At 41.7% G+C, this 24,053-nt stretch overlaps 1 protein-coding gene across 4 annotated transcripts in view; it reads right to left on the reverse strand.

Annotated features, from left to right (window-relative positions):
• Positions 1-18,024, reverse strand: part of KMT5B (lysine methyltransferase 5B) — a 31,487-nt gene extending 13,463 nt beyond the window's left edge. Inside the window, exons 1-3 of one of the 4 annotated variants that reach the window (XM_087745892.1) lie at positions 17,233-18,024; positions 8,935-9,177; positions 7,927-8,074 (exon numbers count right to left, since the gene is read on the reverse strand). In XM_087745892.1, coding sequence (XP_087602018.1) covers positions 7,927-8,074; positions 8,935-9,094 — 308 coding nt within the window. In that variant the 5' untranslated portion in view covers positions 9,095-9,177; positions 17,233-18,024. Of the gene's footprint in view, positions 1-2,690; positions 2,711-7,926; positions 8,075-8,934; positions 9,181-17,232 lie in introns of those variants that run through there. The other 3 variants (XM_087745893.1, XM_087745896.1, XM_087745894.1) reach the window with 3 other exon arrangements.
• Between the last annotated feature and the right edge of the window lie 6,029 nt (positions 18,025-24,053).

Here is a 24,053-nt window from a genome sequence, read left to right on the forward strand (position 1 = left end):
ACTTAGAACTGTAGTATGTACCATGCCAAGAAGTTTCAAATGAAGTTCTTTACTAAAGAATATACTTAACCCATCTCCCCAAAAAGCTAACTGCCTAACAAGTGCTGAGACCTCATTATGGAAGAAAACTCCCTTCAGACTACAGATGACATGATCGTTATTATTTCTGTTCTGTAGCACAGCAAAGTCTCCCTTGACTTGCCAGTCAGATACAAGGAGAATACCTCCCAGTTCTCCCAAAACCAGAAAGACTTCTCCCAGATTTGATAGTCATAACTCACAGAGCATCCTCAGACATTAAAGGAATTTAAAATGATACAGCCTGAACTGAACCTGACTAATTTCAGAATAGGACTTGCTCTCATTTTCAATCAGAAACAGTTTTCCCAACAAGGACCCAACTGTGTTTACATCATGAGAAGTACAAAGCACACCAATATGCACAAACACGACAGGTCAACAATTTGTTTACATCTTTAACTGCAAACATTATAGGAGGAAAAGCCACAGGATTTACAGCTAAAATTGGTCTTCAGCTATGTCTATTCTTGCGGGGCTAAATGAATGATCGCCTTCTCCCTTACATTTTATATGTTGAAATGCACCAATTATTTTTTAGCTAAGTGACCTGCAGGAGCAAAGACAGGTGGAAAAACCATCACGCTCAAAGTTGCATTAGCACCTGAGACAGGCAAGATATGTGCTGATAGACATAATCATACTTATTTATCATCAAGAAGCAGCTTGGTCTAGGCTAGCTAAAGAAAGGAGTATCCCAACTCAACCACCAGTGGGGGGAGGGGGGGGGGGAAAGAAGAAAACAAAAAAGCAGGGCAGATGCTAAGCTTAAACAGTGGCTCTCAAGAGCTACAGAGAAAGAATCAACACCCTATATTTTCTAGCAATTAGAAGTCTATCTTATAGCCCCAAAGCAACGCTCATATTTCAGGTCTTTCACAACATACCATTCTCAGAGGCTGACTAGATGTCTACCTGACTAGCTACTTTAGATAGCTCAGAACCTGGCCCCAACCCTTTAAAAGTCACCCGCGTACGTCCATGGATCACATTCAGCGGGTGTTTCTATGGGTTCTCATCTCAGGGATTCCACAGTGCTGGTGGAATTCCTTTAAATGTCTAGCAGAAACTCATGTAACATCATTCCTGATAAGTATAATAGTTAGTGTATGCCCAAGTCTTGAAAAGGCCAAAAAGAAGGCTGGCAACAGGAAGGGGGTGAAGAGATTTTAAAACCCCAAAACATTAAAACGTCAGATGAATGTTACACTGCATGCCAGGCATTTGAAACTTGCAACAGCAACTGGGTTTTTCAAAGAACATGACTCTCGACACCCAAGGGTTCAAAAATTAACAGCAAGGACCTCCTGCAGCACCTCTATCAAAAAGTTGTACTGATATTTTTTACATGGTGACAAGACAGATATAATGAGAAAAGATAAGCAGGAATCCAAACAAGCAAGAAGTGTCCACAAATACATAGAAAGATGCTGGAAACCAACATCATGATGTACAGCATTTCACTTCAAGGGTTCCCAAATCAATAAAACAGAATGACACTTTGCACCCTGAGCCTGAGTTGTTCACAGTTCAACAGTACATGTAAACTGCACTGAGAAAATACGAAGTTTATGAGCAAATCCAGAACACTACAACCCAGACTCCTCATGAAAGCTTCAGTACTTTCACAGGTGTATCTCCATATATACTTTAAAAAGTACCTTCTGATTTGAGACACTGAAGAAGCCAGTATGCCAAGAAAGCCTAGAAGTTGAGCATTCCTTAAGAATTTGAGGGTCTGCTGATAGACACTTCACTTCTCCCAGGAGTATCATGAAATAGCAGTTTATTCACTAGTCTTTCCCAGCACTACCTACCAAAAAGCCAATCGGTTTTGAGAAGCAACCTTAAATACTATCGTTTTGGTGTTACAGGGCTTCCTCATTTACACGACATTAAAAAATTTACGCACCTGCTGGAAGAGTCTACATGACTGTTTTTGAGCACCACCGTGAAGAAAGCCTGAAACAACCCCACAGCTAAATGTATATATATACACCGAGCCAAAGAAACTGGCTTTTAAGTGTCTGTAAAATAGGAGACTAGTTTAAAGAAGAGAAATAGAGAGATAGAAAGAGCACAAGAAAACCAACAAAACAAACGAGCCAACCCAGTTGCTAAACAGAGAGTCAATTAAAATCAGAATTGTTTATCCAGACTTCATGAACAGTACCTTTATTAGATTCCATCATGGAAACTGAACAAGACACTCTGGTGTTTGAATCTGCTGACAGGCACAGACTCCTTGAGGCACCCTACAAACAGCTTCAGGGGTCAGGTCTCACAGAACATGGAGTCTGCCGCAAAACAGTCTGTCGTTAAGAGTAAGCTAAGAATGAAAAACTCAGCTACCATAGTATCTTTAAAGAAATAATAATAGCCCTTCTTCCTGACAAGCTGCAGAACAGAAACTTTTCATGCTTCCCTAGGAAATATTTTTTTTTCCCTAGTCAACAAGATTCAAAAAAAGCTATGGCTATTTCAATTTCAAAATCAGATAGAAGATGACCTTATCCCAGTTAAGGGCAAACTGCGGTGGTCTCAATAAGGAAGATGTAGGAAAATGGCTTGGGGAAGCAAAGCTCTTTCTCTCTCTCTCAAGTTTCTCTTACCTCGGGAATACTTAAAGAATCTTGAAACTCCAAGGTATAAAGCCAAAGGTCAGTGAGATGCTTGCCTATAAAGGAAGTTAAAGGAGAGTTTCTGGTAAGTTCAGAAGCACAGTACCTTGCTCAGTCTCAGTCACTGAGAGCAGTGAGTTTGAACAAAAAGGATAAATTGATCCTGCAAGAGATCCAGTATGGAACTCCACATAGCATACCAGTGCATGATAAAGAGTTACACTTCTAAACCTATTTCTTAACTTCTGACTACGGAACATCAAGAAGAGTGAATTTATCGAAACATAGCATCCCATTAGCCTCTTAACAACAGGCACTTTGTCTGGATGATATTTTTATTTAAGTGGCTATGGATAGACAGCAAGTTACTGTTCATCTAATACCAGAGATTCAGCACAAAAGCTAAAACTGCAAGGCTGTTAAGCATTCAAGATAGCACAACAAGAGTTGAAAACCATCTACTAATAAGTGGAAATAGTTTATTTAGTTAACATACACTTTGGCTCCCCCCCCGCCCAACCCTGTAGTATGAGTATCTTAATTAAAAGCTAGTTTTGTAAAAATCAACTTGTTCTGTGTTTAATCAACAGCGCTGTTATCCGGGGAAAAAAACAAAACAAAAAACCCAAACATGTTCTTTAAAGGCCAGAGTTCAAAACGGCATTTTTAATACAGAAGGTAATCCACATTACTTAAATTTCTTGAACTGAAACTATACACACACCAGTGTGGTCAAAACTCCAATATAGCCGAGAATATAAGTAAAGAAAATTCTAATAGCTGCATAACTTCATTCTCCTTAATATGGTTAGCAAATAAATGCTTTTTTTGAAATAAATATGGGGAACACAAACCCCTCCCCAACACTTTCCTTCATTCGTATACTGACACTCCACAGGGTAAATTTTATTTAGCAGTTACCATGACTACTGGATGCAAGCCACTCCATCTTTTGGAGATATAACACCTTCTATTGAAGTTAAAGGTGCAACTAGAAAAACTGTGTAGAAGTAGGGTGGTGGGTATTGGTTTGGTTGTTCGGGTGGGGGCTTGGTTGGGATTTTTTTTTTTTAAATCCAAAACATTCAGCAGCAGCAAAACAGTTAGTTCCAATGTAATCACACAGTGATTACACACAGTGAAGGAAGACAACCATGAGCAAGCTAAAGGATTTTAGTGAATTGTTATCACAAAAATTAAAAAAATGGAGAAAGCAGATTTTACACAAAAGTAAAACAAAAACATTTTGCAAAGTACACAGACACTGAGGTCTGAAGAATGTAAAAGCTTCGTTTTGAAACAGGGTGTCACTATTTAAGAGCTGTGTACCTCTAATCCAGTATCTCCATAGTGCCACAACACTGAAGTTGAACTATACGGCCATGTAACCTTATTTAGCAGAAGCCACATAACTTGTTCTACCTCCAAACCTCATTCAAGATGAATACTGAGCCCTTTAATTATTACATTGAAATGAGCTAAGGAGCACAGAAGAGATTCAGCACAGACTCATGAATGCAAGTGACATAGAACTGCTTTGCCTTTTTTGTCTTTGCTGCTCAATGCTGACTCTAAGGGACAAAGAGTGACGTACCCTGTCAAGTTCAGGAATGACTGACAGTTTAAATCAGGGCCAGCAATTGCTCTTGGCGCAGTGTTGAGAGAAAGCAGCTTCCCATATATCATCATCCCCAAACATTTCATGTTTGCTATGAAAAACAGGGAAATTCTTAAAGCTTGGTCCTTTAGTCTCACGTTATCAGACAAAACCACCTGCACCACACATCAGTTTGTAACCTCACTGAAAGCAGCAATATGGAGTTAGGAAGCACCCCTAGATTCTCCTAAAACAGATTATAATGTGTTTGACTTCCTAAATCACTTGCAAACTTAGAAAGACATTGGAACTGCTCTCAGTATTCCCTAGCATGATGCTGGTGCTTTAGGGAACCAGGAAACAACAGTGACTGGCAACAGCAGCAGTATGATCAGGAGTCTGGCTTAAGATTTAAATACTAACACATTTGTATACAAGATAGTCAAGAGTGGATTAGCCATTAAGGCATGCAACTTCAAGATTCTGCGCTCAGCCTAGGGAAAAATCATCTGAAAATGAGAGATGGTAAGATAAGCAAGAATTCACTTGGCTTTCTACAAGTGTCAGTTTTAATCTCTAGTGTTAAGACAACCTTCAACCCAGGAAGTAATAGCTTGCAAAATCAGTTTTGTTTTTACAAAAACGACAGGCATGCAAGACTAAGTAAAGACTAAGTAAATCTTACAGCCAGGATAGCCTTCGTCACAAGAAAAAAAAAAAAAAAAGCCTGATATAACAGGAACAAAACCTCTTGGAACAGCTATACTTGACAAGATTATACTTCCTAACATATTTTTTATTAACTGCTAACCTACTATTTTGTCAAGATAAGAGCTACCAATTTGATGAAAGAATGACCACAGGGCCTGTAAAGAGGGCCAGAATCTCCGAAAACAATCTGCTTTCTCTTGAAAATCCAAGAGGATGAAAAAAGTTACTTTTGGGTAAAGCCACTGAAGACCTTTCCAGAGCTACATTTTATGCTGTCTGTCAAATCCCTGGTGACAAGAAGATATTTCAGAGGAACACTGGACAAACTCATTAGGGGATCTGATTGTCATCTTTTGAGAACTAGTCTTCAGCTCTTTCAGACATTACTGACTTGACAGCTTATAGAGCTAATAGCCCAATTCCAAAGATAGAGGGCATTCAGGAATTGCAGGACTTTATTTTTATGGCGTCCGGAAAAAAAAACAAAAACCCAATCATGTTCTTGTCACCACTCTACCATAGGATTCAGTATAAAGAAGATGGAAAACAAAGACATTCCAACAATAATCTAGATATTTTACTAGAATGTTATGAAGTTTTTTTCCCCCTAATCAGTATATTCTGAGCAAAACAAGAAGTCTTCACAAACTCTTCAACTAAAGAAACGAATGAAGTACAGAACGTGCTTATATAGAAGACACTTATACATACAAAAATACAGACTTGGCTTCCAGAGGTAAGGTAAAGTACAACTTCAGTAAGAGGCCATCAACTTATGCTGGGCTGCTAGTTGCAAAAATACAAACCTCTTATGTGTTTCCAACAGCAAAGCAGAATGCTGGCACAGTCACTTCCACAGCATGTCTTCAAAGAAATCAGAACAAGGGAACAGGAAATATTTGCTTGCCATCATAAATGGCTGTTTTATTTTAATACACGCACTATGTAACTAACATGACTTCATCATACTGAAGCAGAAGATGCCCAAATATAAGCTGTAAACCTTAATTTCTACTACAATCATGCATTTGGGTACTGGCATCTGGTATTTTGAAAATGGTCTAGTCTTTTCATATTTGCTTTCCCTCCATCTTCCCTCAAAGCCATACAACAACAATAAATCTCAGGAGCTCTAGAAAGACTACAGCTTACTAGATGGAAGGAAGATGATCTAAGCATCACAGCTACAATAACAAGCAGATGTCATCACTGTACCAAAAAGATAAACAAGAACTATGCTGATGCCTTTATTTTAATTTATTCCAACAATAGAAACTCTCTCAATAGGACATTATGAAAGAGGCAAGAAGATGTGTTTCTGGTAGAAGTTGTAAGCCTCACCTAAGTATTTCCCACAGTGCTCCAAGATTATTAACTATTGTCCTTGAAGACTGCCTGTAACTGTTCTCCAAGTCTGAGAAAGGAAGAAATACATGATGATAGCCTTTGTGTAGCCTTTTGATTTAAATTAGTAATTAAAAAAGTATTTTAGGTTTTGAAAACATATCAGCAGAAAACAACATTTCTGAAAGTAGTTTCTCCAACTATTAAACCATGAGTACATCATTTCCTTAACAAAAAGCTTAAGAATTAACTACCTGTACATAACCTGTAGACTACCATTCATGCCACAAAACAAAGTCTTTTGAGCATATATACTTCACTCAATTAACTGCTGGAAATAAAAAGACACTCCAAACTGAACTATAAGAGTATCTACCTAGACACCGTTTCGGGCACAATGTGCTATTGTAACCAATAGCATAGAGGGAACAGGAAGAACTCAAGCATTCCTCTTAAAGATGGATGCTGCACTCTCCAGCGAAAAAGAAAAATCTCTTTGGAGTAAGTCTTTACAGTTATTAGGACCACACTGCTGCAATGTCATGTGCAACTCTTGCTGTCAGGTTATACCAGCAACCATGTTATGTGACAACACCAGCAGTCATTTTTGAAGCAATCAGCTTGTTACATACATACAAAAATCTATTTAACTGATACTCTGGTTATGTGACTGTGCTACACAAGTAAACTGTTCTTTAAAAATAGCCACAGCAACAGTTTGAAGGGTTGAGCAGCCTGTTTCCCATGATGGGCTGCCTGGAAATCCCAGGTCTTACTATTATACAATAATAAGCACACAATCCCTGTCCTTAGAAACTTATCATTTATATATAGCTTCTCCATTAAGCTAGCAATGCAGATCTTGTATGCAAACGAAAGCTTAATAGAGAGCTACAGGATATGCTTATCATCAGTGGTACATCTGTAAAACAGGAAGAAGCGTGCAACAACTAAACCCTAATACCACACTGAATTTAGACCAGAAGTATTCAGACAGGTGCATAACAGTGCTAAAGTATGTGTAATTCTGGTAAGCAAGTTCCCAGTGTGCACATTAATTTTTCTTATACATACAGACATGTCTGAGTAGCATTCCTTCAGCACGAGTCTGCAAGAACTTAAGACCAAGCGGCACTAACACTGAAGTCGTCAGGGACTGTATCTTTCTTGTGATGTCATAACAGTAAGGAGGAAAAAAAAGTGCACCCAGGCACATGAAATAAACAGAAAAGTCCCCAAACACTAATTCTGCCTTTGAAATCTTTTGAATAACTAATGGTTTAACACTTATGATTAGTTAACTGTTTAAAGTAGGAAACAGTGTCCATTATCAACCTGTTCTATAGCATAAACATGCGTGAGGGCTAATAGAAAGACCTATGACAGCGTTACAAATGCACGCTGCTACAGAGCTCCGAGTTCCAATCTCACATGCAACACCATTTTAAAGGTGGAAGCTATTCACAAATTGCTATTTTTCAGACTTTTGTAAACATGCAAGAAATTCCACAGTTTTGCTCTGATTACATCAACCAAGATCATCAATTTTTTTCCAGAAAAATAAAGACAAGTTACCTAGTATTCATTTTGTGTGTCTGAAAACCTAAATAGGGATCAAGAACCAAACTAGTTGCTAGGTCATCGTTTTCACACAGTTCCTTGGCGGACATTCCAGAGGAAGGCACATAACGACTTTGACCCTCAAATCCTGAAGCACCGCTACCTGCAAATAAGAGAGCATAAATTAGACATCCTTAGGGAATGTTATAAAGCCCAGCTACACTTGGGGACAGCCAGCCACAGGCTGGATACAAAAAAAAAAAAAAAATAGAACAATTAAGTAAGATGATAAAATATCTGAAGAAGCAGGAGCAGTTAATTTTTTACTCTTGCTTTTGTTCATTTATGTAGCAGCCAATGGAGAAAGTATTTTAGAATATATTTTATGCATGTCTAATTAATTTTGGTTTCCTTCTCTCTTCCACTCCCCAACTACAAGCATCTTTCCAGACTACACAGTTCAGTCATGCCTGCCTTTAAAATTTCTGACCTATAAACGTGAAGAAGCCATGAAAATATCAAACCTGATTTTCCCAAAATCTGAATAAATTATTTACTCTGAATTTGTATTTAGTCCTTCATTGCAGACTAATAGCAAAAATAAAAATGCATGTTCCTTAAAAACCATTCCATAATGACTATTGATATATGTGACTTAATTCAAAATGGGATTTACTTCTACATGTGCGTTCACTAAAAGTTGGGCTAGTAATTCAAATTACATGTTACCCACTTCCAGTCACACTAGTTCTCACTTAGTGTCAATCATGTATTTTATGCTTATACCAGTTCAAAATTAATTTACATCCAGTAATTCTCACATAACTTTTAAACTGATCTTAAAAGATCTATATTCCTGAAGTGGGTTAACACATCCAACAAATATAAACATAATTAATACTTCTGATGATAGCTACGTGCTGAATGCAGACCTGCTTCATGAATTAAGACCAGATAGAAGCCCCACTTGCAAATCGACAGATGAATCACATACAGTACTAAGCTGCATAAACATGTACATACATCTACTTGATCTTCTCTCAACTCCATTTTTGCCTGTCTTCGGATTCTCCTTTCCTGCATGCTGCAATTTGGTCTGATTCTGCGCATGGTCATTAGACGACTTGCTTCCACTTCTCCTGCCATTCACCACCATGTTCTTGGATTCTCCCAGCCACTTCATTCCCACAGACAATCTGACTCAGTTGCATTTAGTCACTTTTCAAAAGGCTTGGAGAAGTGGATGAATAATTTCAGTTCCAATTCCTACTGGAAGCAAAACATAAACATGATTAGAACTTACTGGGAAACTGTTTCCAAGACAGACTTCAACAAAAAGAAAAAAAAAAAGTCGGGAGGGCAGGGGGAAGAGGAAATACGGTGATCTGCATATGCATTAGGAAGAAAGAAAAGCAGTTCATTAGCACTAGGCACAGGGAACTGTTGCAAATACAGATATCCACAGGTGAAGTATTGTCCTACAACTTACAACCACATCTGGAAGCAAAGACGGAATTCTAAAGCTGATAAATTGCTAAGGACAGCTCTATTGTAAGAGCTAAACTACAGATACATATATACCTATGCATTTATATAGGCATACATACACATGGATAAATACACACACAGCTACGTGACTCTAAAAATGGAGTATTTTCAAATACACACCCAATTAAGATTATATTTCCTAATTAATAAAATCTGTAACCTGTTTGGAACTCTGCAGCAAAGAATGCCATTATACAAACATTCTCCAAGAACTAAAGATGAACAGTTAAAAAAAACAAGGGGGGGAGGAGGGACAGGATGACAAAACCAACCAGAAAACTGACAACATTTTTGGAATGGGGGTGGGGGAAAGATGTTAAATCTTTATTTAAAAATCAGAGTTCAGAAAACCCTCAATGATGATCTAGAGGACCCAGGCTACTATTTTTACTGTTCCATATAACAAAAAACCAGTCACAACACATCTGGCTCAATAGGCCAGTAGTAAGCGGGGTCACAAGTAGAGCTGAAATTTTACAGTACATAAATGCCCAGCAAAGCACATGCTAGTTTTTGTCTGCAGCCTCAATGCCTTTTGCATAAATAATTATAAGCAAGCTACTACTGCTTCTGTACACAGTTGTGTCTCGCTCTGTATAACTTGCAAGAAAAAAGCCAACTCTGATTTACACAATTATTTTACAATTACATTTATGCATTAGTAATTCATTTACTCGGTTTTAATTCATCCTCCTCCTTACTGCTTCCTCATAATGAAATAAATTGTGCCTTTTCTTTTTACTGTTATTAAAAAAAGAGTGTTAATCTTCTGCTCACAACAGATAACAAGCATCACCTAACAGGCATTTCAATCTGGTGGAAGACATTTGCAACAAAGTAACAGATGTTTTGAAATAGTGTCTTTTCTAGAAATTCTGTTTTTAATCAGTTAAGAGTAGCAAAATACTGGATTTCTGCTAAACACCTATGTGATCCAGCTACTTAAAGCTACAGAAATATTTATGGCCAGATGATTACTAAGTTACTTACAAAGATTCAGAAGACTGAGGTATTAGAGAAAAACAGTAGAGACAAGTGATTTAACAGATGTATTGGCTCAAAACATCTTACTAGAACTATCATCCAGAAATCCACAGGTTTTAGAACCTTTTGCATATTGTCACAAAAAGACAGTAAGATTATTGACAAGTGTAGAAGAATCATACGGAGGAAAAGCTGGCTGATCTACTGCCTCAATATAAAGAAAAAGAATTGAGATAATTTCAGTGGACAAGGAATTTTCTTGCTGCTGGTGATAGAAGGGATTGGTTTTGACCTCAAGATTTAAAAAAAAAAAAAAAAAAAAAAAAAAAGGTCTAAATGTCTATTTTACTGCACCAGCAAGCTTTAACATAGCTCTTTAACAGAGCTGGAACTGAACAGTTTGACTACCAGAATGCGAAAGTCGCTCTGCATACTGACAAAATTCTTCAGGAAGTTACCAGATACAGCCTTCAGAAAACAAACCAGACACTTAAAATTTGCTAGCAAATATCCTATTTGTTGCATTTAGCTATACGTAGAACCAGATATCTTTACACAATATCTTTAAAAAAAAAAAACCAACCTTGGAAATCTTGCAGCTAAAACTGTACTAGACAACACTAGGCTTTTTTTTTCCTTCATAGAGCTTGCCTGATAACATACATTTAAAAAGAAAAACAAAAAACCCAAACCCCAGAACTTTCTTGTTAAGCATCCCACCTGAACTTCTTTCAGAAGACAGCTACCCTGTGAGAATCTGCACTATCATGTAAACATTTAATGACAAACTCAAACTTCCCTCTACTTCTCAATTAATTCATTTTACAGCTCCATATACTCTAATTAAACCCCGTTCCCCATTTTTGTAACAGTGGTAATAAAGCGCATTAAACCAGAAACTACTTCAAAGACTTCCACTAAATTCAGTCTTGGTCTCTTTGAAAACCAGGACTGAACTACACTCTGGGGTGTGCTACAGTTCACAAGCAGTACAGGTAAATGACATCTACCATGAAGTCTAGTTGTAGATGAATACTGGTATGCAACAACCTGGAGGAAAAACATTTAATATGGTAGTGTTTCTTACAACTAACAGGTGCAGTAGCTACACTTTCAGCTGCAAAAAGGCACACCCTGCACAAAGAAGGAAACTAGTCTTTCCTAAGTCCAGTTTGGGGAGGGTGAGTACTATCTGTGCTAAGACATTTCTGCCTAGCGAATACAGTAATAAAAAGGAAAGTACAATAGCAAAGGCAAGAAGGAATGTGGCCACTAAAACCATACTAAGCGTTAGGAAAAATACTTGCTTTTGCTGCAAAATATATTGATATAGATGACAACAGAAGTCCTCCCCAAGCAAAATCAAGTAATTTAGTGAAGCCTAGCAAACATTCTTGTGAAAAATCACTGAGCCTCACAGCTTTATGAGCAAGAAAACCTTTGTCTCCATCTACTGCTGCCTTTTATTTTCTAATATCAGCCAAATGACAAAACTGAAGAATGCAAGTGTGCTTCTTCAGCCTCTATTCCTTCTCCCAATACACAAACACTGCTTTCAAGAGATGGTATCAAAAGCCAGAACAGACAGGAGTCTTTCCCAGTGAATATCACAGCTGCTAACTCCAACAGATAACCTAAAAGAGCAAGAGATGACCCACTCATCACCACCATGTGATCTTTCATACATCTTCAGATGTGACTTGCTCTCAATACTTTCTGCATCAGACTCATGCTGACAAGTCCTTTAGGAATGGAGGGAGAAAAAGAAGAGATGAACACCATCTTCCTATTCAAGAAAAAACTGGAATATACTTACACCTCCACATACTTAGAAATTTCTGCTAAAGGGCTCCGCCATCAAATAACAACACCATGCATGGATCACTTATGACTTTGGTTTTATCTATACTGTTAAGTTTATCAACACAATTACAGCTTCCAAGGGACCTTTTTTATTTCAACGTGCATGTCCACATTGCTGTTTTAACCCTTTATTAATTATACTACTACTCTTTATAATTATACTGCCTTTTATAATTCTATTATGGTATTTTTACAGGCACATTTCCTCAAATGTCAGAATATAGCTCAATCGCATTCAGCACATCTCATCGAGGGATTTAGCATTTCATTGCAATGGTACTCCCAAAAATGAAAACTCAAGTTTCTTTTACCTGGTTCTAAACTTATTAAACCTATTAACACAGTTTCTGAGCATTATTTGCATTTCAGTAACATTAAGAAGCACTAATCAACAACGGAAGCACAAACACAATTAATGCTGTCATCGCATAAGATACTCACAAAGCCAGATTTATCCAGAAGTGTTTACCAGACTGATTAAACAGCACTATTCAGACTTATACCACATCTGAAAAGCCTTAGCCCTTTTATACTGGGAAGTGTAGTAAATCCCTATGAACGTGAGTAAAGAAATCGTATGGCTGTTAAAATGGATCTCAAAAGCCATCTGAGCCTCCCAGGTTTTGGGCTCTCATCTGTGAAATCCATCAATTAAGAGAAGTCTTGTTGTCGGGGGGGGGGGGGGGAAGGAAGCTGCACAAAAACGTATCAATACAACCCTAAACCATACAAACACATACATCAGTAATCATAAGAAATTCAAGTATCCTTTATTTCAGTCTTCCATAACACAGTTTTTGCATATTGCATATAAATGTTTATTACTTAAAGGACAGGGACAGCTTCTAAACAGAGGCAGTGGATTTTGTTCATCCCTCTCCAGGACACAGGCAAAGACACCAGGATTAGGAAGTTTCCTAACAGGCCTGGTCATCCTCCCCTTTCCCATGGTCTCCAGTACACAGGCAGTCAAAGGACCTCCTTCTAAAATATGGGTTTCTTGATTATTTTTTTTAAGAATTTAAACATTTAAACCAGTTTTGTTTGTTTTTAAATTAACAATAGCTGTAAAAAGTCTTCCTCAGCAAGACAGTGGCCTAAAGCAAATATAGGACAAAATCAAAACAAAAGATGCAATGACCACAGTCTCAGCTTTTCTGGACAAATCTATGGTATCAAGAGAAAATACATGCTTCATTACTGATAGCTCTAAAAAAAGCAAGAGATCTTTGAATTTGGGAAGCAGAGCAAAACTATGCAACCAGTTTTTCTATAGGATTACCAGGCTGTAGACGATTTCACTACAGCCACGCCATCTGGGAAACAAAAAACCCCACCCACTCCTAAAAAGTGTTCAAGTTTCTAAGACTATGAAAGACCCTGAGCAAAATCAATGCTGAATGAAAACTTGCACAGCTTTAAGGAGTTATTCAAAACAGCCTCAAATCTTATTTCAGTTACTGGTTTTGACAGCTCAGACAAGTACCATTAAGCCAGAGAGGAAAGGGAGGCATAGAATGCTTCTGGCTTACAAAGGGTGTGAAGCCAATGCACAGTGTCACTTTAAACAGGAACATAATGTTATATGTTACACTACAAATTATTATTGATGATACTAAAACACAGCAAACCCAGGCATGGAACAGAGGTCTTTGCAACCACAGACTGTGACAAAAAAAGAAGGTATTTGGGAGTTTACTTCCCCATAATCTCTGTAGTCAAAGTTGTATCTTAAAGAAAAGCCAGGTGGTCCCACAGGACTTCAAAGATCCTGGAGCTGAGGCTGCAATTCCTCAAAAGGATAAAAGCTACCTAGGAAGGGCTACTTCAGTCCCACCCCTGCAGATGCTTATTTTAGCCACCTGATTTCACACACGCTTTTGACTTTCTTTGCCCCTGGGATGAACTGGTTCAGCAAATTAAACCAACAGAAAAAAAAAAAAAAAAAGAAAAAAAACCTTGGGTTTTGAGTGTTTCTTTTCAGCTAGTTCTCGGAATAAGCTCAGTGCAGAATCGGACATGGCACAAGCGGCACGTGGAAGGCTGTTAAGACTGTGTCAAAACTGACTCAGGTCAGTTCAAACTGTTGCAGAACTGCAGCCCCAGGACGCAGGTTTGTGAGAGCATACATGGATCCAAAACCGACCCAAACCTAGACTTCAATCCCCCACCAATAGCTCAGTCTGTACATTCCCACTTTCTCTTGTGCCAGTTCTTTTGCAGCCACATGATTTTTGTGTGTCAATTTAGATACTAATCCAAGTACAATGCAGGCACAGAAGCAATAGCATAGGAGTACAAATGAGTGGCAGAGAGGGAATGCACATACAGAAGTGCTTCAGCAGCTCCTGCCCCTTCTCCTCCCCCCGGCCCTTCCTCCACTAGGTGCCCTCTCAGGGTGAAGCTGAATAACTGGCTAAGCAAAGTACCCTAAATGCTGCATGATCCCCCTAACTCACTGCAGCAACTCCAGTGTTCAGCAGACTTTCACAGAGACAATCCAAAAATGCCCTGCTTCTGGGAGAGGGAGAACCTCCTTCCTGCCCTCTTGCCAAGTCACACAAACATTTCCACCAATTCTGGAGCTCAGTGGACCTCTCCATAACTCAGTTTAACCTCATTAACCCAACAGGGGAGAGAGCAGGTAATTTTCTGCTGGTTTCATGTGCTGAGCAGGTTTAGCAAAGAATCCAATGGGCACTAGAGCAAGCGAGGAGCTGGAGGAGCAACAGCAGGACCACTGAAAGGGGAAGAAAAGTGTCAGGTGTTGAACAGTTCAGCTATGTGACTTACACATGTTCAGCTGAACCCAGCAGTTCAGGGCAGCCCCACCACGTCTGGCACAAACAGCACTACAGTTCAATGAAGACTTCAAACCAGCATAACACCAAAGCAGCCCTGCTGCCCCCTTGCCTGCCTGTGCCCACTTCCATGCCATTCTCCCTCTGTGCCAGCAAAACAACTGCAGAGCCAAGTGGTGACAGAATCAGGGGAGTCACCAGAAAAGTCTGAACCTTGTTGGCTTGAACCATGGTACAAGAGGATGCTACGGGAGGGTGGGGGGACAAGGTCAGGGAAGCGGTCAGGAGCACTTAAGCTGGGACTGCTCCCAAGTGCTTTACATTCTCAAACCACAGCTCTGGATTCACTGTTTAGTAAGTGCAAGGTATGATACTTCTGTGCTATGTTAGTTTCAGCAACTGTCTGTTGCATTAAAGCACAATGCTGTTTGAAGTGAAAAGAATACTGGGAATTGTAGTTCTGCAATAGGATAGTGCTAACAGAGCAAAACAAGTATTCAAGAGCCCTGTTCAGTCCTGTTACTGAGTACACAAGGATACATCATCCCACTTATTCATTTAATATGCAGTGCAGTAAATCGTTATTTTAAATAAGTCTTATTTTCCAGTTTGTGAACCCAAATGGGTATAAAGCAGAGATGTTTCTATGTGTCTATCTGGCTCTAATAACAAAATAGCATGATAAACAAACAAACAAATCCCATTTTTCAATGAAGTAAGTCTTGATTTCCTCACACAGTGTTACTTGCAAGGAAGAAGGCTTAAAGAATTCAAGACAAAAGTTCATTTTTAATGAAAACAGAAGAGGATGCATCCATAGCTAAAGTGACCAGATATGGAAACAGGACACGACTCTGTGTGAACTTACTCTACAATACATCTTAACCTCATTGATTAAAACCTCCTACTACATATTTATAGTTACACTATTAAACACTCTGATCGTATTGCCATCTCATATGTGTCACCCTGCACTGACTTCAACTCACCAGAAAACTACACCAAGTTACATACTTAAGATTCTCATACTGCCTGTGATACAACTAAACAAAACACCACGTTCTCTCTCTCTCACCCCCCACCTTTACTTTTTCAGAAAGTAACGTTTTGAAGATAATTTTACTTTAAAGTTTCAGATATAGGTGCTGGACAAAGATGTGCTTTATCCCTGCCTTTAAAGCATATATATTCCCCAATGAAAAAAAATCACAAAAAAATCCCAAGATGTCAGGCGTTTCGATCTACCTGCAGCAAGCTCTGAGCCCGGAAAGGTCACTCAAAACAGACCTTAGTAAAAACCAAGCAGTACAAACAGGGCTTAAAACTCCTATTACGGCCCGTACAGAGAAAAGCCATGCCGTCGTGACCACTAACCATTTAACACCGGCAGTGCCACGCAGTGCCAAGGAACTGCCGGCTTCCTCCCCAGGTTCCCCACACGCCTCCCTGGGCTAGAGCTACTCGCACAAAACCCAGCGGCGAACCAAGGTGGAAGCGGGCGGCGGCAGGGGAGCCGGAGCGATGCGGCCGGGCCGGGCGGCGGCACCGCCTCCCCAGCCCCGTGCTGCCCCCTAGGGCTCGCCTCCCGCCGGCGCCGCCATCAAGCCCCGGCCCCGCCGCGGCCCCCCACCTCCCCCGGCCCCCAGGTACGGCAGGGAGGCGACATCGCCAGCAGACGTCCCTCTCTCCGAGCGGCCACGGGTCTCCCCCCGTCAACCACCCCAGAGTGCGGGGTCCGTCTGTCAGCGCCGCCGACAGCCGCCCTCCCCCTGCCCGAGGCGGCGGGGTAGCCGGCGGCCCCGCGCGCTGCCCCCTCGGCCGGCCCGCGGCGGAGGGCCGCCCCCGGGCCGCGGGGCCGGACAGCGGGCAGGGCTCCCCACGCCCCCTCCCTCCCTCCCGCGCCGCGCTCCCCACGCGTTGCCCGCCCCACGGAGCGCCCCCCCCCCCGGCCTGCCCCCCCCAGCTGAGGGGGCACAGCCCCCTCACGGCCCCAGGCGCCCCCGCCTCACCGCCCGCTGACAGGCGGCCCCTGGCGCCTCCCACGCGCGGGGGCACCCTGCTCACGCGGCCCACGACAGTCGCGACCCCCCCCCCCACGAAGCCACACACACACACACACTCTCACCTCCCGGCTGCCCTCCGCGCTGGGTCCCTCGCTGCCGCCGGCGCTGCCCCAGCCGCCACTGGGGGAAAATGAATCATCAAAGGGAAGGGAGCGAGGGAAAAAAAAGGGAGGAAGCTGGGGGGGAAGCGAAGACCGAGCGAGGGAGGGGTGGAAGGGGGAGGAAAACTAAGGAGAGGGGGAAAAAGCAGCGATAGCGATAAAAAATAATTCCGAGTGGGGGGAGGAAAAAAAATGGCGGATTAAAATCCAAGATGGCGGCGCCGAGGGGCGAGCGGTGCAGGGGGGAGGCGACGGATGGAGCTGTCTAGAGATCCCTCCGCCGAGCCCCGCGAGAAAGAGTCCTCCGGGCTCCCCCGCAGAGACCCCGCTGGGCGGCGGCGAGGACCGGCCGCCGTCGCCGCCGCTTCCTCCTCCTTTTCCTTCTTCTCTGCGGGGAGCCCTCTTTCCGCCGGCCTGCCGACGCAGGCAGGCCGCTGCGCCGGCCACCGCGCTCTGAAGTTTCTTCTTTCTCCTGGCGAAGCGCGCGACCTCCTCGCCCCGTCCGGGGAGACACCGCCTGCCCCTGCGCTCCCGGCGGCGGAGGGACACCGCGGACAGGCACCTCCGTGCGCCCGCCGCCGCGGAAGGATACACCAATGGAAAGGAAACACAGTCCACCTCCCCCCCAACCTGCGCCGCTCCCTGCCTCCTCCCCCCTCCGCGGCCGCTTCACGCCGGCCGGCGCAGAGGCAGGCCGCCAGCCCGCGAGCCTCCGCGCCTCGCCCGCGGAGGAGGGACAGCGCGGCCGGTAGCTCCCATGACCGCTCGGCACGGCGCTGCACTCTGGCGGAGGGATTTCGCTGAGAGAAAACAAGGCTGGGTCCACGCCGCGGCTCGAACCGCCTGGTCGTATGTGCGGGGAAGAAGTCCCGTCGCCTCACGCAGCGGTGGGATTCCTCCGCCCGCAGCTGCCCTTTAAATGCGAGGGACTCCCCGCCGTGGGGGCGAGCGGCGGCGGGTATTTTTACCGCGTTGGCGGGAGGTTTAGGTGCCCCTTCTACCCTGGCCCTGGGATCTGCGAGCGACAGTTCACCCTGCCCCACCTGAGGGAGCGGGGACCGCAACTTCAGCACCTCAGGGAGCTCCTGGGCTCCGGCACCTGCTCCCCCCGCCGCAGCCTGACAGAGGCATTTAAAAATGGCCCCCGCGGGCTGCAGGGGCTGGGACGGCACCTCCTTCTCCGCGCCACCGAGGGGGGCAGCCCCGGAGGGGGGAGCGGGGCCGGGGCCGGGCCGGGCCGGGCCGGGCCGCTCGCCGTCCCGCCTGTCCTCCGCCGGCCCCCCCCCCCCCCCGCCCCCAGCCACGTCCCCCAGCGCGTGTCCTGGGGCCGGGCGCGGGTGCGAGCGGACTGCTGGGGGGGGGCGGGGGGGGCTGCTGGGGCAGCAGCTCCCTGGGCCACCTGCCGCAGCAGAGGCCCCTGCAAACAAAAGGTGGCTTCGCTGCTGTCGGACCTGATAGAGACTGCGAGACGGGGAGTGGTGAACGTTACTGCCCGTGAGCAGAAACAGGCTGAATTAAATGCATTTGTTGAAAAAAACTTGCTAATGCAATAGCTGCTGCACATTTCTACATTTGCAGGAGTTGGAAAACTCGAAGGCAAACGTTTTTCTGCTCAAAGTTCAGAAGTTTTATTATGTACTTAATACCTCATGTTGGCCTTTATGTTTCTTGTCATACGATATGCTGATTACAGTACGCACTGTTCTCAAACAAGTTTTATTTTTATAAGTTTGCTAGAAGCTTTTAGATCATTTGCATTCATTTTAAGGTAACCATAAACCTTTGTGGAAAAGATTTGCCACGTAACATCTTTCCTCTCAACAGCTACTCGCCAGGAATACCAAATCCTCAGTTTTATTCATAATAGGATGCTAATGTTTTTTAATAAAATATAATTTTGCGTGGAACTGGGTTTAATTTTGCTTTAATTATACAGGTGAAACAATATCTGGAACTGGCTTGTGCTCAGCAAACCAAATTGCTAGCTAAATTGATTTGACTATAATTTGATAACAAACAGTTGCCTCTGAAGCTGAGATTTTGTGTGCCCCATTGCTAAACCAGATTAACACAGACTTCTACAGTTAAATCATAAACCTCTGAAAGATTTACTTCAAACCAGAATGGACTATTAATAGCATTGCAAGCAGAGACACTGTGATAATACTAGTCACAGCATTTGTATACTGTTCTATAGATGCACCAGGTTGCTCTATATATTTATGGGAATGGCTGCAGTCATCTCAGAAGTTTAGATATTGCTAGACTGGAAGATGCTGGCTTCAGTCTTAGCGGCAACAAGAGTTTTCCATAGCTCCAACAATGGGTTGGAGTCCTTAATGTGGTTGAAGCAGTGCACACAAAAAACCCTATTTACATCCCCACCATAGACTCCAGCAGGTTATTTGGTGATGAAGCCCTGGCTACGTCTGAAAGGATGTTATTGTTTTTCAGCATACATCTAAAACTTATTTCCTTTGCTATTCTGGTAACAATTATAAAAGTTAAAGAAAAAATAAGTGCTGTTTCCAGTTTGATTACAGTTGGGTTTGTTATTTCTACAGTATAGCGTTTTCCTGTTGTAGGTCTTTCATTCAATAAAACAAAAGACTGTCTTTGAAAATAAGAAAGTTGTGTGGTCAAATCATGATAGGATGCTTCAGGAATAAATTTACTACGTTAAACAATTTTGAGTGCCCATGTTTTTTCTGGAAACCAGCAGATACATGGCGACTAGCTCCAACTAAATATAATTTCAGAAATTTATTATATTTTGTATTGTGAAAGACCCATAGATAGTTTCAACATCGGTTTCCCTTCCTAAATTAATATTACCATATCAGGCTTAACCCTCACAAGAACATGAAAGGTCTCAGATAATAAACTTGTATTGTTTTCTAATCAGTTATCAAAGGATGGTAATGATGGCATTATTTTTTAAAGGCATAAAAATTTCATTCACTCACATGTTACTCAATATATCTATGGTGATTTTGTGACTTCTGCTGGAAAATTTTTTTCTGATACTATAAGACTGAAAGATTTCAAGCATATGCCAGGCAATGTATGAGTTTATTTCAGTGTGCATTGACAAGAATCAGTAGTCTTTAATTCCCAAAGTAGTATTCCTAAATTGTTATAGTTATACAAATTTGTTTTTTTGCTGATCTTGTAGATGCTCCCGCTTTGGGAATAGTAGTTTTTACATTTTCGACATCCCATATATGCTATGACAGTACAGTCCTAGTATTGCAAACATTTTTGGTCACCCAGTTTTCACTGAAAAATTGTAGTTATTAAAATATTTGTGTGATGAGTGGTTTTGTAAAAAACATATCCTTTAAGAAGCAAAACTTGAGCTTTAGATTTGAGTTACGTGTAGAAGCTGCTGCTGCAGCTGGGGCTTTGTATTGGTCCAGACTTCTGCCCACAGCTGCAGGGTCAGAATCCAGCCCTCAGCCCTAAGCCTCCGTATTCAAAACCACCCCTGCAACAAAACCTTTCCAGTGATATGAAGCCAAATCCATCTTAAGCTGAAAAAGATACAGTTCTAGCTGAGCAAATGGTGTTTTGTCCCTGTATGCCTGTATATCCATTCTTAGTTTATTTGCAAATCTGACTTAAATACTGTAGTGGACTACAAATATACAACCACAATTGAAAAGTCCATCACCCACTTGACAGTTTTACTCAGCCACGCAGGCATTTGGGGTTTTTTTGCTTACTTTTATTCTGCAGTACTTTTACTCTGCAGTACTTTTACATCTGAAACGAACATCTGGGAGTGTTTATGTGCCAATAACAAAGCTGAGTGGTCATATATGTTCTGGCTCTTTAGTAGGCCTGCCAGGCTACAAGGTACCTTTGTGCTGTGAAAGTTTTAAAGCACACCATGTCTCGTGCTATAACATATAATTTTGGAATTTTAAACTGGAAATACTGTGCCCAAATCCCTGCCATCAGTTCTGCTGATTTTAAGAGCCCAGCAATAGCATCCAGTGAAGTAGAAGCATAAGGAAACAGAAAGAAATACAAGGATAGAGCTGAAGTAAATTGTCAGGTGTAATGAGCTTGATCTTTCATTTATGGTAATGTTTTATCTTCTGTTTACAGCAAGCAGATGCTCTGTAGTCATTATTTTTACTATTGGGAAGAAATGATGTTGTGCAAAGGGGTAACAGGTTTCACATTGCAAATGACACTTTTCTATTGACATGGGCACAGAGAATTTGTTTCCTTTCTATACTGAGCGAGTAAATATCTTTCTGTGACATCTCTGAGAGGATCAATCCCTTCCATCTGTGCAGGAGTGTGGCCTTAAGCACTAGCCACAGCGCCTCGCTAAACTTGCTGTGAGGCATACCATTGCAATCAATATGTAATCACCTCTGGCTGATGTTACAAGTCAGTTTTTACTGATGATTACAAACCCAAAGTTGAACATCGCAAATGAATGTACATAGGAATAAAACTAAAGACATTTTATATCAAAATCTTATTAATTTACCAAAAATGTACATATTCTTAGTAACAGATGGTCAATAATAGGTGATAGATGGCCTCCTCTGTGTAAATTAATGGCTGTAATTCACTTGAGGGGATCTGCTGATGTCATAAGCTGCCAGAGTGCAGCTTGAGTGATTTATTAACCACTGCAGAAATCCTAGAGTGAATTACATCCTTGTATTCACTTAGAGTCTGCAGATACTGTTATTTATAAAATACAGAGGTTTGTATTTCTTCACTATTACAGGGATCTTTTCTGTGACTCTAGGTGCAGAAATGATGAGTATAAGAGCTCAGCTTCCTGCCTGTAGTAAAAGCAGATTTTCTCCACTAATGCATATCAACAGCAACCCTTTCCTTTATTTTTAAAATAAGCTAATCAGTATCTGCAGAGGTTTACATAAGTCTTGTTTTAGTTTTCCCCACACACACCATCAAATACAAATAACGTCAGTATCTTCTGATCCAGGAACCTCTGTCACTCAATGTTATAGTCGCTGCCTCTGTGCACATTAGGCTATGTCCAAAACAAAAAGATAGAAGAGGGCTGGGTGCTAAACAGGAATAAGTGCTCTCTCTAATAATTAATGGATTTTTCTGTTTAGGAAGAAGGCAACAGATCCATAAGGCTAGAAAAGGCACCTGGAAACCAAAGTTCTTTGTGTACAGGGAAGAAACTGTCCCGTCTCCTAACACTCCCTCTGTTCAGGGAGAAAACCCTTCCTTTCCTTTCCTGCATGGTCAAAGGGAAAATTTTCTCAGTATGGATCCCAGGTTTATCACACCCTTCTAACATGTGAGCATATGCAAGCAAATGAAATAATATTCATTTCCATTCCTTCTTCCCCCTCCCAAAAAAATAGGAGGCGATTAGGATGATATTAAATCCTGTTTCTCAAACAAGGGATTAATTTCCAAAAAGTAATGCAAGTTGTAGAGGGAGAAGAAAACGGAGATGAGAATAAATGATGAAGAGTTGCACAGCAGGAAGGAACAGTCAGAATTCATTTGCAAATAACTCCGCATATTATTTTTGCTAAAGATGTGGAATTTCTTGACAGAACCCACAGCGAGTGTTTGGACGCCAGCTAGATTCCAGTGAAAACCCTTCCAGCCTTCTCTCTTCTCCGAGATTAGTTTTGTTTGTTGATTGTTAGATTTTACCAGTCCTTGGGAGAGTGCTGCAGTTATTGTCCTCAGCAAGGAATACTGCTTTGGTACCAAATACTGCTTTACTCCTGCTTTTCTTCACCAACATCCGTCTGAGTGACCTGTCTCTACATAAGAGGTATGAATAGAAGGAAGGCAATATTTGTACAGATAACAAAGGTTAGAATTTGAAGAAAAACAGGCTCAAGAAATTGTTCACTGCCTTGAGACAAAGCCCTTTGAAGTCATTATGAGTTTACTAATTTCAGTAAGCCTGTTATTGCTCTTACAGTGTCACGGACAAAGCCCAATCACATCAGGATCCCAGTATGTTAGATATTATACAAATGCACAGAAAAGTATCAAGAAACAGGGGGAAAAAAAGCCATTTTTTTCCTCCTCCTTTTTTTTTTCTGCTTTCTGGAATGAAATGCTGTCCTTTGGATGCTTTTAAAACTGCTTATAGATTCGTAGTAGCATATATCCAAAAGCTTGACTCTCATTGCTTACCTTTACTTTTGTAAGAACGATACATAGAGCAGATGACCAGCTGGACCACAGCCTGTGCATGATTTGCAACTTCCAGGTCAGTTCTGAAACAGCCTCCTTCATTTCCTCTCAAATTATATCTAAATCCATCGCTTTCCTTTTCAAACTCAAGTTAGGTTGGTTGGTGGTTTTTTGCTTGTTTCTGTGTGTCTACTTGCTTAGTTTGGACCCAGTTTATATGAAGGATGCTGTGCAAAAAACCTGAGAGCTTGGCAAGTATCACCCTTAAGTTGTATTGATCTCCGTTGTTTTCATGCTTTGGAGGGAGGAGTTGTTACTGTCTTCCCAAAGCTCCATTGTCACTCAGAGATTCGTTATATTGGCAGGGATTTTAAATTTTCTTTTGTCATACGAACAAGGAAGCCTACTAGTTCTGTACGAGTGCTATGCTTCAACACCTCTCACTTGTCTCCCTTTTATAGTAAGATTCTTCTTCCCTATACAGACTGGCAAATCAGTGCAAGACTGTGGGGTCCCAAGGAGTTACGAGGTACTGTATTTCTCCCTGTTCCTGCATTATTTCTACGAGTTCTGAGACGATTTGCTCCATAAACAACAGTGAGCTGCCTAATGCTCTC

The sequence above is a fragment of the Nipponia nippon genome, unplaced genomic scaffold, assembly GCF_047370975.1.
Source record: "Nipponia nippon isolate SJK-2023a ecotype South Korea unplaced genomic scaffold, ASM4737097v1 scaffold_10, whole genome shotgun sequence".
Classification (NCBI taxonomy): domain Eukaryota; kingdom Metazoa; phylum Chordata; class Aves; order Pelecaniformes; family Threskiornithidae; genus Nipponia; species Nipponia nippon.